Genomic DNA, 16295 nt, shown 5'->3' on the forward strand with positions numbered 1-16295 from the left:
TACCTGTCAGAGCAGTCAGTCTGGGGATACAGTCTGTTAACCAGGGTTAGTACCTGTCAGAGCAGTCAGTCTGGGGAGAGAGTCTGTTAACCAGGGTTAGTACCTGTCAGAGGAGTCAGTCTGTTAACCAGGGTTAGTACCTGTCAGAGCAGACAGTCTGTTAACCAGGGTTAGTACCTGTCAGAGCAGTCAGTCTGTTAACCAGGGTTAGTACCTGTCAGAGCAGTCAGTCTGGGGACAGTCTGTTAACCAGGGTTAGTACCTGTCAAAGCAGTCAGTCTGTTAACCAGGGTTAGTACCTGTCAGAGCAGTCAGTCTGTTAACCAGGGTTAGTACCTGTCAGAGCAGTCAGTCTGTTAACCAGGGTTAGTACCTGTCAGAGCAGTCAGTCTGTTAACCAGGGTTAGTACCTGTCAGAGCAGTCAGTCTGGGGAGACAGTCTGTTAACCAGGGTTAGTACCTGTCAGAGCAGTCAGTCTGGGGAGACAGTCTGTTAACCAGGGTTAGTACCTGTCAGAACAGTCAGTCTGTTAACCAGGGTTAGTACCTGTCAGAGCAGTCAGTCTGTTAACCAGGGTTAGTACCTGTCAGAGCAGTCAGTCTGTTAACCAGGGTTAGTACCTGTCAGAGCAGTCAGTCTGTTAACCAGGGTTAGTACCTGTCAGAGCAGTCAGTCTGTTAAACAGGGTTAGTACCTGTCAGAGCAGTCAGTCTGTTAACCAGGGTTAGTACCTGTCAGAGTAGTCAGTCTGTTAACCAGGGTTAGTACCTGTCAGAGCAGTCAGTCTGGGGAGACAGTCTGTTAACCAGGGTTAGTACCTGTCAGAGCAGACAGTCTGTTAACCAGGGTTAGTACCTGTCAGAGCAGTCAGTCTGGGGAGTCAGTCTGTTAGCCAGGGTTAGTACCTGTCAGAGCAGTCAGTCTGTTAACCAGGGTTAGTACCTGTCAGAGCAGACAGTCTGTTAACCAGGGTTAGTACCTGTCAGAGCAGTCAGTCTGTTAACCAGGGTTAGTACCTGTCAGAGCAGACAGTCTGGGGAGAGTCTGTTAACCAGGGTTAGTACCTGTCAGAGCAGTCAGTCTGTTAACCAGGGTTAGTACCTGTCAGAGCAGTCAGTCTGTTAACCAGGGTTAGTACCTGTCAGAGCAGTCAGTCTGTTAACCAGGGTTAGTACCTGTCAGAGCAGTCAGTCTGTTAACCAGGGTTAGTACCTGTCAGAGCAGTCAGTCTGTTAACCAGGGTTAGTACCTGTCAGAGCAGTCAGTCTGTTAAACAGGGTTAGTACCTGTCAGAGCAGTCAGTCTGTTAACCAGGGTTAGTACCTGTCAGAGTAGTCAGTCTGTTAACCAGGGTTAGTACCTGTCAGAGCAGTCAGTCTGGGGAGTCAGTCTGTTAACCAGGGTTAGTACCTGTCAGAGCAGTCAGTCTGGGGAGACAGTCTGTTAACCAGGGTTAGTACCTGTCAGAGCAGTCAGTCTGTTAACCAGGGTTAGTACCTGTCAGAGCAGTCAGTCTGTTAACCAGGGTTAGTACCTGTCAGAGCAGTCAGTCTGTTAGCCAGGGTTAGTACCTGTCAGAGCAGTCAGTCTGTTAACCAGGGTTAGTACCTGTCAGAGCAGTCAGTCTGTTAACCAGGGTTAGTACCTGTCAGAGCAGTCAGTCTGTTAACCAGGGTTAGTACCTGTCAGAACAGTCAGTCTGTTAACCAGGGTTATTACCTGTCAGAGCAGTCAGTCTGGGGAGACAGTCTGTTAACCAGGGTTAGTACCTGTCAGAGCAGTCAGTCTGTTAACCAGGGTTGGTACCTGTCAGAGCAGACAGTCTGTTAACCAGGGTTAGTACCTGTCAGAGCAGTCAGTCTGTTAACCAGGGTTAGTACCTGTCAGAGCAGACAGTCTGTTAACCAGGGTTAGTACCTGTCAGAGCAGTCAGTCTGGGGAGACAGTCTGTTAACCAGGGTTAGTACCTGTCAGAGCAGTCAGTCAGTTAACCAGGGTTAGTACCTGTCAGAGCAGTCAGTCTGGGGAGACAGTCTGTTAACCAGGGTTAGTACCTGTCAGAGCAGTCAGTCTGGGGAGACAGTCTGTTAACCAGGGTTAGTACCTGTCAGAGCAGTCAGTCTGTTAACCAGGGTTAGTACCTGTCAGAGCAGTCAGTCTGGGGAGACAGAGTCTGTTAGCCAGGGTTAGTACCTGTCAGAGCAGTCAGTCTGTTAACCAGGGTTAGTACCTGTCAGAGCAGTCAGTCTGGGGAGACAGAGTCTGTTAGCCAGGGTTAGTACCTGTCAGAGCATTCAGTCTGTTAACCAGGGTTAGTACCTGTCAGAGCAGTCAGTCTGGGGAGACAGAGTCTGTTAGCCAGGGCCGTCAGCTCCATAGGGTCCAGCTCTGCCATGGGACACAGCTGATTGGTGTAGAGATACTCCAGAACAGCCTGCATACACACCCTGCTGGTGCCTGGGAACGAGACCTAAACACACAGACACACACACGCAGGCAGGCACACACAGGCAGACACAGGCAGACCACAGACACAAACAGGCAGACACAGGAAAGAACAGAGACAAATCATTTGATAACAGCTAAATGTCCTGTTTCACTGTCTGTAAAGACTAGCAGTAGAGACCACAGAGGCTCTGTAAAGACTAGCAGTAGAGACCACAGAGGCTCTGTAGAGACTAGCAGTAGAGACTACAGAGGCTCTGTAGAGACTAGCAGTAGAGACTACAGAGGCTCTGTAGAGACTAGCAGTAGAGACTACAGAGGCTCTGTAAAGACTAGCAGTAGAGACTACAGAGGCTCTGTAAAGACTAGCAGTAGAGACTACAGAGGCTCTGTAAAGACTAGCAGTAGAGACTACATAGGCTCTGTAAAAACTAGCAGTAGAGACTACAGAGGCTCTGTAAAGACTAGCAGTAGAGACTACAGATAATCTTTAAAGACTAGCAGTAGAGACTACAGGGGCTCTGTAAAGACTAGCAGTAGAGACTACAGAGGCTCTGTAGAGACTAGCAGTAGAGACTACAGAGGCTCTGTAAAGACTAGCAGTAGAGACTACAGAGGCTCTGTAGAGACTAGCAGTAGAGACTACAGAGGCTCTGTAAAGACTAGCAGTAGAGACTACAGAGGCTCTGTAGAGACTAGCAGTAGAGACTACAGAGGCTCTGTAGAGACTAGCATAGAGACTACAGAGGCTCTGTAAAGACTAGCAGTAGAGACTACAGAGGCTCTGTAAAGACTAGCAGTAGAGACTACAGGGGCTCTGTAAAGACTAGCAGTAGAGACTACAGAGGCTCTGTAAAGACTAGCAGTAGAGACTACAGAGGCTCTGTAAAGACTAGCAGTAGAGACTACAGAGGCTCTGTAGAGACTAGCAGTAGAGACTACAGAGGCTCTGTAAAGACTAGCAGTAGAGACTACAGAGGCTCTGTAAAGACTAGCAGTAGAGACTACAGAGGCTCTGTAAAGACTAGCAGTAGAGACTACATAGGCTCTGTAAAAACTAGCAGTAGAGACTACAGAGGCTCTGTAAAGACTAGCAGTAGAGACTACAGATAATCTTTAAAGACTAGCAGTAGAGACTACAGGGGCTCTGTAAAGACTAGCAGTAGAGACTACAGAGGCTCTGTAGAGACTAGCAGTAGAGACTACAGAGGCTCTGTAAAGACTAGCAGTAGAGACTACAGAGGCTCTGTAGAGACTAGCAGTAGAGACTACAGAGGCTCTGTAAAGACTAGCAGTAGAGACTACAGAGGCTCTGTAGAGACTAGCAGTAGAGACTACAGAGGCTCTGTAGAGACTAGCATAGAGACTACAGAGGCTCTGTAAAGACTAGCAGTAGAGACTACAGAGGCTCTGTAAAGACTAGCAGTAGAGACTACAGGGGCTCTGTAAAGACTAGCAGTAGAGACCACAGAGGCTCTGTAAAGACTAGCAGTAGAGACCACAGAGGCTCTGTAAAGACTAGCAGTAGAGACTACAGAGGCTCTGTAAAGACTAGCAGTAGAGACTACAGAGGCTCTGTAAAGACTAGCAGTAGAGACTACAGAGGCTCTATAAAGACTAGAAGTAGAGACTACAGAGGCTCTGTAGAGACTAGCAGTAGAGACTACAGAGGCTCTGTAAAGACTAGCAGTAGAGACTACAGAGGCTCTGTAGAGACTAGCAGTAGAGACTAGAGGCTCTGTAAAGACTAGCAGTAGAGACTACAGAGGCTCTGTAAAGACTAGAAGTAGAGAATACAGAGGCTCTGTAGAGACTAGCAGTAGAGACTACAGAGGCTCTGTAAAGACTAGCAGTAGAGACTACAGAGGCTCTGTAAAGACTAGAAGTAGAGACTACAGAGGCTCTGTAGAGACTAGCAGTAGAGACTACAGAGGCTCTGTAAAGACTAGCAGTAGAGACTACAGAGGCTCTGTAAAGACTAGAAGTAGAGAATACAGAGGCTCTGTAGAGACTAGCAGTAGAGACTACAGAGGCTCTGAGAGACTAGCAGTAGAGACTACAGAGGCTCTGTAGAGACTAGCAGTAGAGACTACAGAGGCTCTGTAAAAACTAGCAGTAGAGACTACAGGGGCTCTGTAAAGACTAGCAGTAGAGAATACAGAGGCTCTGTAGAGACTAGCAGTAGAGACTACAGAGGCTCTGTAGAGACTAGCAGTAGAGACTACAGAGGCTCTGTAGAGACTAGCAGTAGAGACTACAGAGGCTCTGTAAAGACTAGAAGTAGAGACTACAGAGGCTCTGTAGAGACTAGCAGTAGAGACTACAGAGGCTCTGTAAAGACTAGAAGTAGAGACTACAGAGGCCCTGTAGAGACTAGCAGTAGAGACTACAGAGGCTCTGTAAAGACTAGCAGTAGAGACTACAGGGGCTCTGTAAAGACTAGCAGTAGAGACCACAGAGGCTCTGTAAAGACTAGCAGTAGAGACCACAGAGGCTCTGTAAAGACTAGCAGTAGAGACTACAGAGGCTCTGTAAAGACTAGCAGTAGAGACTACAGAGGCTCTGTAAAGACTAGCAGTAGAGACTACAGAGGCTCTATAAAGACTAGAAGTAGAGACTACAGAGGCTCTGTAGAGACTAGCAGTAGAGACTACAGAGGCTCTGTAAAGACTAGCAGTAGAGACTACAGAGGCTCTGTAGAGACTAGCAGTAGAGACTAGAGGCTCTGTAAAGACTAGCAGTAGAGACTACAGAGGCTCTGTAAAGACTAGAAGTAGAGAATACAGAGGCTCTGTAGAGACTAGCAGTAGAGACTACAGAGGCTCTGTAAAGACTAGCAGTAGAGACTACAGAGGCTCTGTAAAGACTAGAAGTAGAGACTACAGAGGCTCTGTAGAGACTAGCAGTAGAGACTACAGAGGCTCTGTAAAGACTAGCAGTAGAGACTACAGAGGCTCTGTAAAGACTAGAAGTAGAGAATACAGAGGCTCTGTAGAGACTAGCAGTAGAGACTACAGAGGCTCTGAGAGACTAGCAGTAGAGACTACAGAGGCTCTGTAGAGACTAGCAGTAGAGACTACAGAGGCTCTGTAAAAACTAGCAGTAGAGACTACAGGGGCTCTGTAAAGACTAGCAGTAGAGAATACAGAGGCTCTGTAGAGACTAGCAGTAGAGACTACAGAGGCTCTGTAGAGACTAGCAGTAGAGACTACAGAGGCTCTGTAGAGACTAGCAGTAGAGACTACAGAGGCTCTGTAAAGACTAGAAGTAGAGACTACAGAGGCCCTGTAGAGACTAGCAGTAGAGACTACAGAGGCTCTGTAAAGACTAGCAGTAGAGACTACAGAGGCTCTGTAAAAACTAGCAGTAGAGACTACAGAGGCTCTGTAGAGACTAGCAGTAGAGACTACAGAGGCTCTGTAAAGACTAGCAGTAGAGACTACAGAGGCTCTGTAAAGACTAGCAGTAGAGACTACAGAGGCTCTGTAAAGACTAGCAGTAGAGACTACAGAGGCTCCGTAGAGACTAGCAGTAGAGACTACAGAGGCTCTGTAAAGACCAGAAGTAGAGACTACAGAGGCTCTGTAGAGACTAGCAGTAGAGACTACAGAGGCTCTGTAAAGACTAGCAGTAGAGACTACAGAGGCCCTGTAGAGACTAGCAGTAGAGACTACAGAGGCTCTGTAGAGACTAGCAATAGAGACTACAGAGGCTCTGTAAAGACTAGCAGTAGAGACTACAGAGGCTCTGTAGAGACTAGCAGTAGAGACCACAGAGGCTCTGTAAAGACTAGCAGTAGAGACCACAGAGGCTCTGTAAAGACTAGCAGTAGAGACTACAGAGGCTCTGTAGAGACTAGCAGTAGAGACCACAGAGGCTCTGTAAAGACTAGCAGTAGAGACCACAGAGGCTCTGTAAAGACTAGCAGTAGAGACTACAGGGGCTCTGTAGAGACTAGCAGTAGAGACTACAGGGGCTCTGTAGAGACTAGCAGTAGAGACTACAGGGGCTCTGTAGAGACTAGCAGTAGAGACTACAGAGGCTCTGTAAAAACTAGGACACCGGGTAGTAGCTAGCTACCACACTAAAATAAAGATGCCCCCATGGTCAAGGAGAGAGGTAGTGTTAGCCTGTTAGCCTGTTAGCCTGTTGGTCTGCCTGTTAGCCTGCTGGTCTGCCTGTTAGCCTGCTGGTCTGCCTGTTAGCCTGTTGGTCTGCCTGTTAGCCTGTTGTTCTGCCTGCCTGCCTGTCTGAGAGCAGTGAAACAGACCAGGACTCTGTGTTCAGCTGGTGTCCTTGTCCTAACGGCTATTTAAAGATCTCTGAATGACGTGTTTTTTAACTCGTTACTCCGATGAACCTGTCATGTCACTGTTCTTACTGCTACCTGGGGTTTAATCAATGAACTGGAGACATCCCATATTCCCTATGGATCCTGGTCAACTGGAGACAACATCCCATCTTCTATATTCCCTATGGATCCTGGTATTCCCTATGGATCCTGGTCAGTGTGTGCCTTTCCAAATCATGTCCAATCAATTGAATTTGCCACAGGTGGAATCCAATCAAGTTGTAGAAACATCTCAATGATGATCAATGGAAACAGGATGCACGTGAGCTCAATTTAGAGTTTCATAGCAAAGGGTCTGAACATTTAAGTAAATAAGGTATTTCTATTTTTAATTTAGTATAAATGTGCAATAAAATAAATAAAACACATATATTATTTTCACTTTGTCATTATAGGGTATATGTGTGTAGATTGATGAAGAAAAACACGTGTAAAAAGTGGAGGGGTCTGAATACTTTCCGAATGCACTGCAGGTGTTCCTTTGGTCCGGGTGGGAGAGGGCAGCACTGCAGGTGTTCCTTTGGTCCGGGTGGGAGAGGGCAGCACTGCAGGTGTTCCTTTGGTCCGGGTGGGAGAGGGCAGCGCTGCAGGTGTTCCTTTGGTCCGGGTGGGAGAGGGCAGCACTGCAGGTGTTCCTTTGGTCCGGGTGGGAGAGGGCAGTGTGGAGTGCAATAACGATTGTCATCTGTAGATCTTTTGGGGCGGTATGCAAATTGGAGTGGGTCCAAGGTGTCTGGGATGATGGTGTTGATAAGAGCCACGAACAGCCCTTCAAAGCATTTCATGGCTACCGATGTGAGTTGCAGAATGGACCACCATCTTCTTGGGTACAGGGACTATGGTGGTCTGTTTGAAACATGTACAGAGCTTTCAGAAATTATTTATACCCCCTTGACTCATTCCACATTTCGTTGTTACAGTTTATTTAATTTGGATTATAATTTCTTTAACAAAGGGGTTTAATACTTATTGACACAAGACATTTCAGCTTTTCATCTTTAATTAAACGTATAATCATTTCTAAAAACATAACTCCACTTCGACATTATGGGGTATTGTGTGTAGGCCAGTGACACAAAATATAAATGTAATATATTTTAATTCACAACAAACTGTGGAAAAAGTCAAGGGGTGTGAATACTTTCTGAAGGCACTGTAGGTATTACAGGCTGGTTCTGGGAGAGGTTGAAGATATCAGTGAAGACACTTGCCAGTTGGTCCTGGTCCTGGTAATCCGTCTGAATGTTAACCTGTTTAAAAGGTCTTACTCACATCGGCTACGGAGAGCGTGATCACACAGTCGTCGGGAACAGCTGGTGCTCTCATGCATGGTTCAGCGTTGCTTTCCTCAAAGCGAGCATAAACGGCATTTCGCTTGTCTGGTAGGCGTCACTGGACAGCTCGCGGCTGGGTTTCCACTTTGTTAACCGTAATAGTTTTCAAGCCCTGCCACATCCGACAACCATCAGAGCCGGTGTAGTAGGATTCGATTTTAGTCCTCTATTTACGCTTCGGCTGTTTGATGGTTCGTAGCGGGATTTCTTAAAAGCGTCCAGGTTAGTGTTCCGCTCCTTGAAAGCAGCAGCTCTAGCCTTTAGCTCAGTGTTGCCTGTAATCCATGGCTTCTGGTTGAGATATCTACATGCTGTCACCGTGGGGACGACTTAGTCGATGTACTTATTAATGAAGCCAGTGGCTGATGTGTTAAACTCCTCACGGGTACTTCCTGTTTTAGTGTTTGCTTGTAAGTAAAAGACCCTGGTCAAAAGTAGTTAACTACATAGGGAATAGGGTGCCATTTGGGACAAACCCTAACGCAGACTGTGGACTCGTTAACTCTCCATAAAGGATCCACCCAACACAGCAGACTAACCCCAACACGAGATATTACTCTGTGTTGTAGACTCACCTCGTTGTTAGCACTCTCCATGAAGGATCCTCCGAACACAGCAGCCATCCAATCACAGGAGGAGATGAGCAGAGGTCTGTGAGCATTGATGGTTCCATCCTCCAACCTGAATGTGACGTCTGAGACAGAGACATTATAACAACAACCTGAAGGAGACGTCTGAGACAGAGACATTATAACAACAACCTGAAGGAGACGTCTGAGACAGAGACATTATAACAACAACCTGAAGGAGACGTCTGAGACAGAGACATTATAACAACAACCTGAAGGAGACGTCTGAGACAGAGACATTATAACAACAACCTGAAGGAGACGTCTGAGACAGAGACATTATAACAACAACCTGAAGGAGACGTCTGAGACAGAGACATTATAACAACAACCTGAAGGAGACGTCTGAGACAGAGACATTATAACAACAACCTGAAGGAGACGTCTGAGACAGAGAGACATTATAACAACAACCTGAAGGAGACGTCTGAGACAGAGAGACATTATAACAACAACCTGAAGGAGACGTCTGAGACAGAGACATTATAACAACAACCTGAAGGAGACGTCTGAGACAGAGAGACATTATAACAACAACCTGAAGGAGACGTCTGAGACAGAGACATTATAACAACAACCTGAAGGAGACGTCTGAGACAGAGAGACATTATAACAACAACCTGAAGGAGACGTCTGAGACAGAGACATTATAACAACAACCTGAAGGAGACGTCTGAGACAGAGACATTATAACAACAACCTGAAGGAGACGTCTGAGACAGAGAGACATTATAACAACAACCTGAAGGAGACGTCTGAGACAGAGACATTATAACAACAACCTGAAGGAGACGTCTGAGACAGAGAGATTATAACAACAACCTGAAGGAGACGTCTGAGACAGAGACATTATAACAACAACCTGAAGGAGACGTCTGAGACAGAGACATTATAACAACAACCTGAAGGAGACGTCTGAGACAGAGACATTATAACAACAACCTGAAGGAGACGTCTGAGACAGAGACATTATAACAACAACCTGAAGGAGACGTCTGAGACAGAGACATTATAACAACAACCTGAAGGAGACGTCTGAGACAGAGAGATTATAACAACAACCTGAAGGAGACGTCTGAGACAGAGACATTATAACAACAACCTGAAGGAGACGTCTGAGACAGAGACATTATAACAACAACCTGAAGGAGACGTCTGAGACAGAGACATTATAACAACAACCTGAAGGAGACGTCTGAGACAGAGACATTATAACAACAACCTGAAGGAGACGTCTGAGACATTATAACAACAACCTGAAGGAGACGTCTGAGACAGAGACATTATAACAACAACCTGAAGGAGACGTCTGAGACAGAGAGACATTATAACAACAACCTGAAGGAGACGTCTGAGACAGAGACATTATAACAACAACCTGAAGGAGACGTCTGAGACAGAGACATTATAACAACAACCTGAAGGAGACGTCTGAGACAGAGACATTATAACAACAACCTGAAGGAGACGTCTGAGACAGAGAGACATTATAACAACAACCTGAAGGAGACGTCTGAGACAGAGACATTATAACAACAACCTGAAGGAGACGTCTGAGACAGAGACATTATAACAACAACCTGAAGGAGACGTCTGAGACATTATAACAACAACCTGAAGGAGACGTCTGAGACAGAGACATTATAACAACAACCTGAAGGAGACGTCTGAGACAGAGACATTATAACAACAACCTGAAGGAGACGTCTGAGACAGAGACATTATAACAACAACCTGAAGGAGACGTCTGAGACAGAGACATTATAACAACAACCTGAAGGAGACGTCTGAGACAGAGACATTATAACAACAACCTGAAGGTGACGTCTGAGACAGAGAGACATTATAACAACAACCTGAAGGAGACGTCTGAGACAGAGAGACATTATAACAACAACCTGAAGGAGACGTCTGAGACAGAGAGACATTATAACAACAACCTGAAGGAGACGTCTGAGACAGAGACATTATAACAACAACCTGAAGGAGACGTCTGAGACAGAGACATTATAACAACAACCTGAAGGAGACGTCTGAGACAGAGAGACATTATAACAACAACCTGAAGGAGACGTCTGAGACAGAGAGACATTATAACAACAACCTGAAGGAGACGTCTGAGACAGAGACATTATAACAACAACCTGAAGGAGACGTCTGAGACAGAGACATTATAACAACAACCTGAAGGAGACGTCTGAGACAGAGACATTATAACAACAACCTGAAGGAGACGTCTGAGACAGAGAGATTATAACAACAACCTGAAGGAGACGTCTGAGACAGAGACATTATAACAACAACCTGAAGGAGACGTCTGAGACAGAGACATTATAACAACAACCTGAAGGAGACGTCTGAGACAGAGACATTATAACAACAACCTGAAGGAGACGTCTGAGACAGAGAGACATTATAACAACAACCTGAAGGAGACGTCTGAGACAGAGAGACATTATAACAACAACCTGAAGGAGACGTCTGAGACAGAGACATTATAACAACAACCTGAAGGAGACGTCTGAGACAGAGACATTATAACAACAACCTGAAGGAGACGTCTGAGACAGAGACATTATAACAACAACCTGAAGGAGACGTCTGAGACAGAGAGACATTATAACAACAACCTGAAGGAGACGTCTGAGACAGAGAGACATTATAACAACAACCTGAAGGAGACGTCTGAGACAGAGAGACATTATAACAACAACCTGAAGGAGACGTCTGAGACAGAGACATTATAACAACAACCTGAAGGAGACGTCTGAGACAGAGAGACATTATAACAACAACCTGAAGGAGACGTCTGAGACAGAGAGACATTATAACAACAACCTGAAGGAGACGTCTGAGACAGAGACATTATAACAACAACCTGAAGGAGACGTCTGAGACAGAGACATTATAACAACAACCTGAAGGAGACGTCTGAGACAGAGACATTATAACAACAACCTGAAGGAGACGTCTGAGACAGAGACATTATAACAACAACCTGAAGGAGACGTCTGAGACAGAGACATTATAACAACAACCTGAAGGAGACGTCTGAGACAGAGAGACATTATAACAACAACCTGAAGGAGACGTCTGAGACAGAGAGACATTATAACAACAACCTGAAGGAGACGTCTGAGACAGAGAGACATTATAACAACAACCTGAAGGAGACGTCTGAGACAGAGACATTATAACAACAACCTGAAGGAGACGTCTGAGACAGAGAGACATTATAACAACAACCTGAAGGAGACGTCTGAGACAGAGAGACATTATAACAACAACCTGAAGGAGACGTCTGAGACAGAGAGACATTATAACAACAACCTGAAGGAGACGTCTGAGACAGAGAGACATTATAACAACAACCTGAAGGAGACGTCTGAGACAGAGAGACATTATAACAACAACCTGAAGGAGACGTCTGAGACAGAGAGACATTATAACAACAACCTGAAGGAGACGTCTGAGACATTATAACAACAACCTGAAGGAGACGTCTGAGACAGAGAGACATTATAACAACAACCTGAAGGAGACGTCTGAGACAGAGAGACATTATAACAACAACCTGAAGGAGACGTCTGAGACAGAGAGACATTATAACAACAACCTGAAGGAGACGTCTGAGACAGAGAGACATTATAACAACAACCTGAAGGAGACGTCTGAGACAGAGAGACATTATAACAACAACCTGAAGGAGACGTCTGAGACAGAGAGACATTATAACAACAACCTGAAGGAGACGTCTGAGACAGAGAGACATTATAACAACAACCTGAAGGAGACGTCTGAGACAGAGAGACATTATAACAACAACCTGAAGGAGACGTCTGAGACAGAGACATTATAACAACAACCTGAAGGAGACGTCTGAGACAGAGACATTATAACAACAACCTGAAGGAGACGTCTGAGACAGAGACATTATAACAACAACCTGAAGGAGACGTCTGAGACAGAGAGACATTATAACAACAACCTGAAGGAGACGTCTGAGACAGAGACATTATAACAACAACCTGAAGGAGACGTCTGAGACAGAGACATTATAACAACAACCTGAAGGAGACGTCTGAGACAGAGAGACATTATAACAACAACCTGAAGGAGACGTCTGAGACAGAGACATTATAACAACAACCTGAAGGAGACGTCTGAGACAGAGACATTATAACAACAACCTGAAGGAGACGTCTGAGACAGAGACATTATAACAACAACCTGAAGGAGACGTCTGAGACAGAGACATTATAACAACAACCTGAAGGAGACGTCTGAGACAGAGAGACATTATAACAACAACCTGAAGGAGACGTCTGAGACAGAGAGACATTATAACAACAACCTGAAGGAGACGTCTGAGACAGAGAGACATTATAACAACAACCTGAAGGAGACGTCTGAGACAGAGACATTATAACAACAACCTGAAGGAGACGTCTGAGACAGAGACATTATAACAACAACCTGAAGGAGACGTCTGAGACAGAGACATTATAACAACAACCTGAAGGAGACGTCTGAGACAGAGAGACATTATAACAACAACCTGAAGGAGACGTCTGAGACAGAGACATTATAACAACAACCTGAAGGTGACGTCTGAGACAGAGAGACATTATAACAACAACCTGAAGGAGACGTCTGAGACAGAGAGACATTATAACAACAACCTGAAGGTGACGTCTGAGACATTATAACAACAACCTGAAGGAGACGTCTGAGACAGAGACATTATAACAACAACCTGAAGGAGACGTCTGAGACAGAGAGACATTATAACAACAACCTGAAGGAGACGTCTGAGACATTATAACAACAACCTGAAGGAGACGTCTGAGACAGAGAGACATTATAACAACAACCTGAAGGAGACGTCTGAGACAGAGACATTATAACAACAACCTGAAGGAGACGTCTGAGACAGAGACATTATAACAACAACCTGAAGGAGACGTCTGAGACAGAGAGACATTATAACAACAACCTGAAGGAGACGTCTGAGACAGAGAGACATTATAACAACAACCTGAAGGAGACGTCTGAGACAGAGAGACATTATAACAACAACCTGAAGGAGACGTCTGAGACAGAGACATTATAACAACAACCTGAAGGAGACGTCTGAGACAGAGACATTATAACAACAACCTGAAGGAGACGTCTGAGACAGAGAGACATTATAACAACAACCTGAAGGAGACGTCTGAGACAGAGACATTATAACAACAACCTGAAGGAGACGTCTGAGACAGAGACATTATAACAACAACCTGAAGGAGACGTCTGAGACAGAGAGACATTATAACAACAACCTGAAGGAGACGTCTGAGACAGAGACATTATAACAACAACCTGAAGGAGACGTCTGAGACAGAGACATTATAACAACAACCTGAAGGAGACGTCTGAGACAGAGACATTATAACAACAACCTGAAGGAGACGTCTGAGACAGAGAGACATTATAACAACAACCTGAAGGAGACGTCTGAGACAGAGAGACATTATAACAACAACCTGAAGGAGACGTCTGAGACAGAGACATTATAACAACAACCTGAAGGAGACGTCTGAGACAGAGACATTATAACAACAACCTGAAGGAGACGTCTGAGACAGAGAGACATTATAACAACAACCTGAAGGAGACGTCTGAGACAGAGAGACATTATAACAACAACCTGAAGGAGACGTCTGAGACAGAGACATTATAACAACAACCTGAAGGAGACGTCTGAGACAGAGAGACATTATAACAACAACCTGAAGGAGACGTCTGAGACAGAGACATTATAACAACAACCTGAAGGAGACGTCTGAGACAGAGACATTATAACAACAACCTGAAGGAGACGTCTGAGACAGAGAGACATTATAACAACAACCTGAAGGAGACGTCTGAGACAGAGACATTATAACAACAACCTGAAGGAGACGTCTGAGACAGAGAGACATTATAACAACAACCTGAAGGAGACGTCTGAGACAGAGAGACATTATAACAACAACCTGAAGGAGACGTCTGAGACAGAGACATTATAACAACAACCTGAAGGAGACGTCTGAGACAGAGAGACATTATAACAACAACCTGAAGGAGACGTCTGAGACAGAGAGACATTATAACAACAACCTGAAGGAGACGTCTGAGACAGAGAGACATTATAACAACAACCTGAAGGAGACGTCTGAGACAGAGAGACATTATAACAACAACCTGAAGGAGACGTCTGAGACAGAGAGACATTATAACAACAACCTGAAGGAGACGTCTGAGACAGAGAGACATTATAACAACAACCTGAAGGAGACGTCTGAGACAGAGACATTATAACAACAACCTGAAGGAGACGTCTGAGACAGAGAGACATTATAACAACAACCTGAAGGAGACGTCTGAGACAGAGACATTATAACAACAACCTGAAGGAGACGTCTGAGACAGAGAGACATTATAACAACAACCTGAAGGAGACGTCTGAGACAGAGAGACATTATAACAACAACCTGAAGGAGACGTCTGAGACAGAGACATTATAACAACAACCTGAAGGAGACGTCTGAGACAGAGACATTATAACAACAACCTGAAGGAGACGTCTGAGACAGAGAGACATTATAACAACAACCTGAAGGAGACGTCTGAGACAGAGACATTATAACAACAACCTGAAGGAGACGTCTGAGACAGAGAGACATTATAACAACAACCTGAAGGAGACGTCTGAGACAGAGACATTATAACAACAACCTGAAGGAGACGTCTGAGACAGAGACATTATAACAACAACCTGAAGGAGACGTCTGAGACAGAGAGACATTATAACAACAACCTGAAGGAGACGTCTGAGACAGAGACATTATAACAACAACCTGAAGGAGACGTCTGAGACAGAGAGACATTATAACAACAACCTGAAGGAGACGTCTGAGACAGAGAGACATTATAACAACAACCTGAAGGAGACGTCTGAGACAGAGAGACATTATAACAACAACCTGAAGGAGACGTCTGAGACAGAGACATTATAACAACAACCTGAAGGAGACGTCTGAGACAGAGACATTATAACAACAACCTGAAGGAGACGTCTGAGACAGAGACATTATAACAACAACCTGAAGGAGACGTCTGAGACAGAGAGACATTATAACAACAACCTGAAGGAGACGTCTGAGACAGAGACATTATAACAACAACCTGAAGGAGACGTCTGAGACAGAGACATTATAACAACAACCTGAAGGAGACGTCTGAGACAGAGACATTATAACAACAACCTGAAGGAGACGTCTGAGACAGAGACATTATAACAACAACCTGAAGGAGACGTCTGAGACAGAGACATTATAACAACAACCTGAAGGAGACGTCTGAGACAGAGACATTATAACAACAACCTGAAGGAGACGTCTGAGACAGAGAGACATTATAACAACAACCTGAAGGAGACGTCTGAGACAGAGAGACATTATAACAACAACCTGAAGGAGACGTCTGAGACAGAGAGACATTATAACAAC

The 16295-nt window shown here is 45.0% G+C and overlaps 1 protein-coding gene across 5 annotated transcripts in view; it reads right to left on the reverse strand.

Annotated features, from left to right (window-relative positions):
• The window catches only part of rhobtb1 (Rho related BTB domain containing 1), an 89910-nt gene that overhangs the window by 14022 nt on the left and 59593 nt on the right, over nucleotides 1–16295 (reverse strand). For 3 of the 5 annotated variants that reach the window (XR_008761038.1, XM_055936524.1, XM_055936552.1), the window contains 2 exons: nucleotides 8707–8825; nucleotides 2321–2471 (listed from right to left, as the gene is read on the reverse strand). Coding sequence is in view for 4 of the 5 variants with exons in the window: in XM_055936524.1 (XP_055792499.1) it covers nucleotides 2321–2471; nucleotides 8707–8825 (270 nt within the window). In the remaining variant the exon portion in view is untranslated. Of the gene's footprint in view, nucleotides 1–2320; nucleotides 2472–8706; nucleotides 8826–13442; nucleotides 13456–16295 lie in introns of all 5 variants that reach the window. The other 2 variants (XM_055936532.1, XM_055936544.1) reach the window with 2 other exon arrangements.

The sequence above is a fragment of the Salvelinus fontinalis genome, chromosome 1 (assembly GCF_029448725.1).
Source record: "Salvelinus fontinalis isolate EN_2023a chromosome 1, ASM2944872v1, whole genome shotgun sequence".
Classification (NCBI taxonomy): domain Eukaryota; kingdom Metazoa; phylum Chordata; class Actinopteri; order Salmoniformes; family Salmonidae; genus Salvelinus; species Salvelinus fontinalis.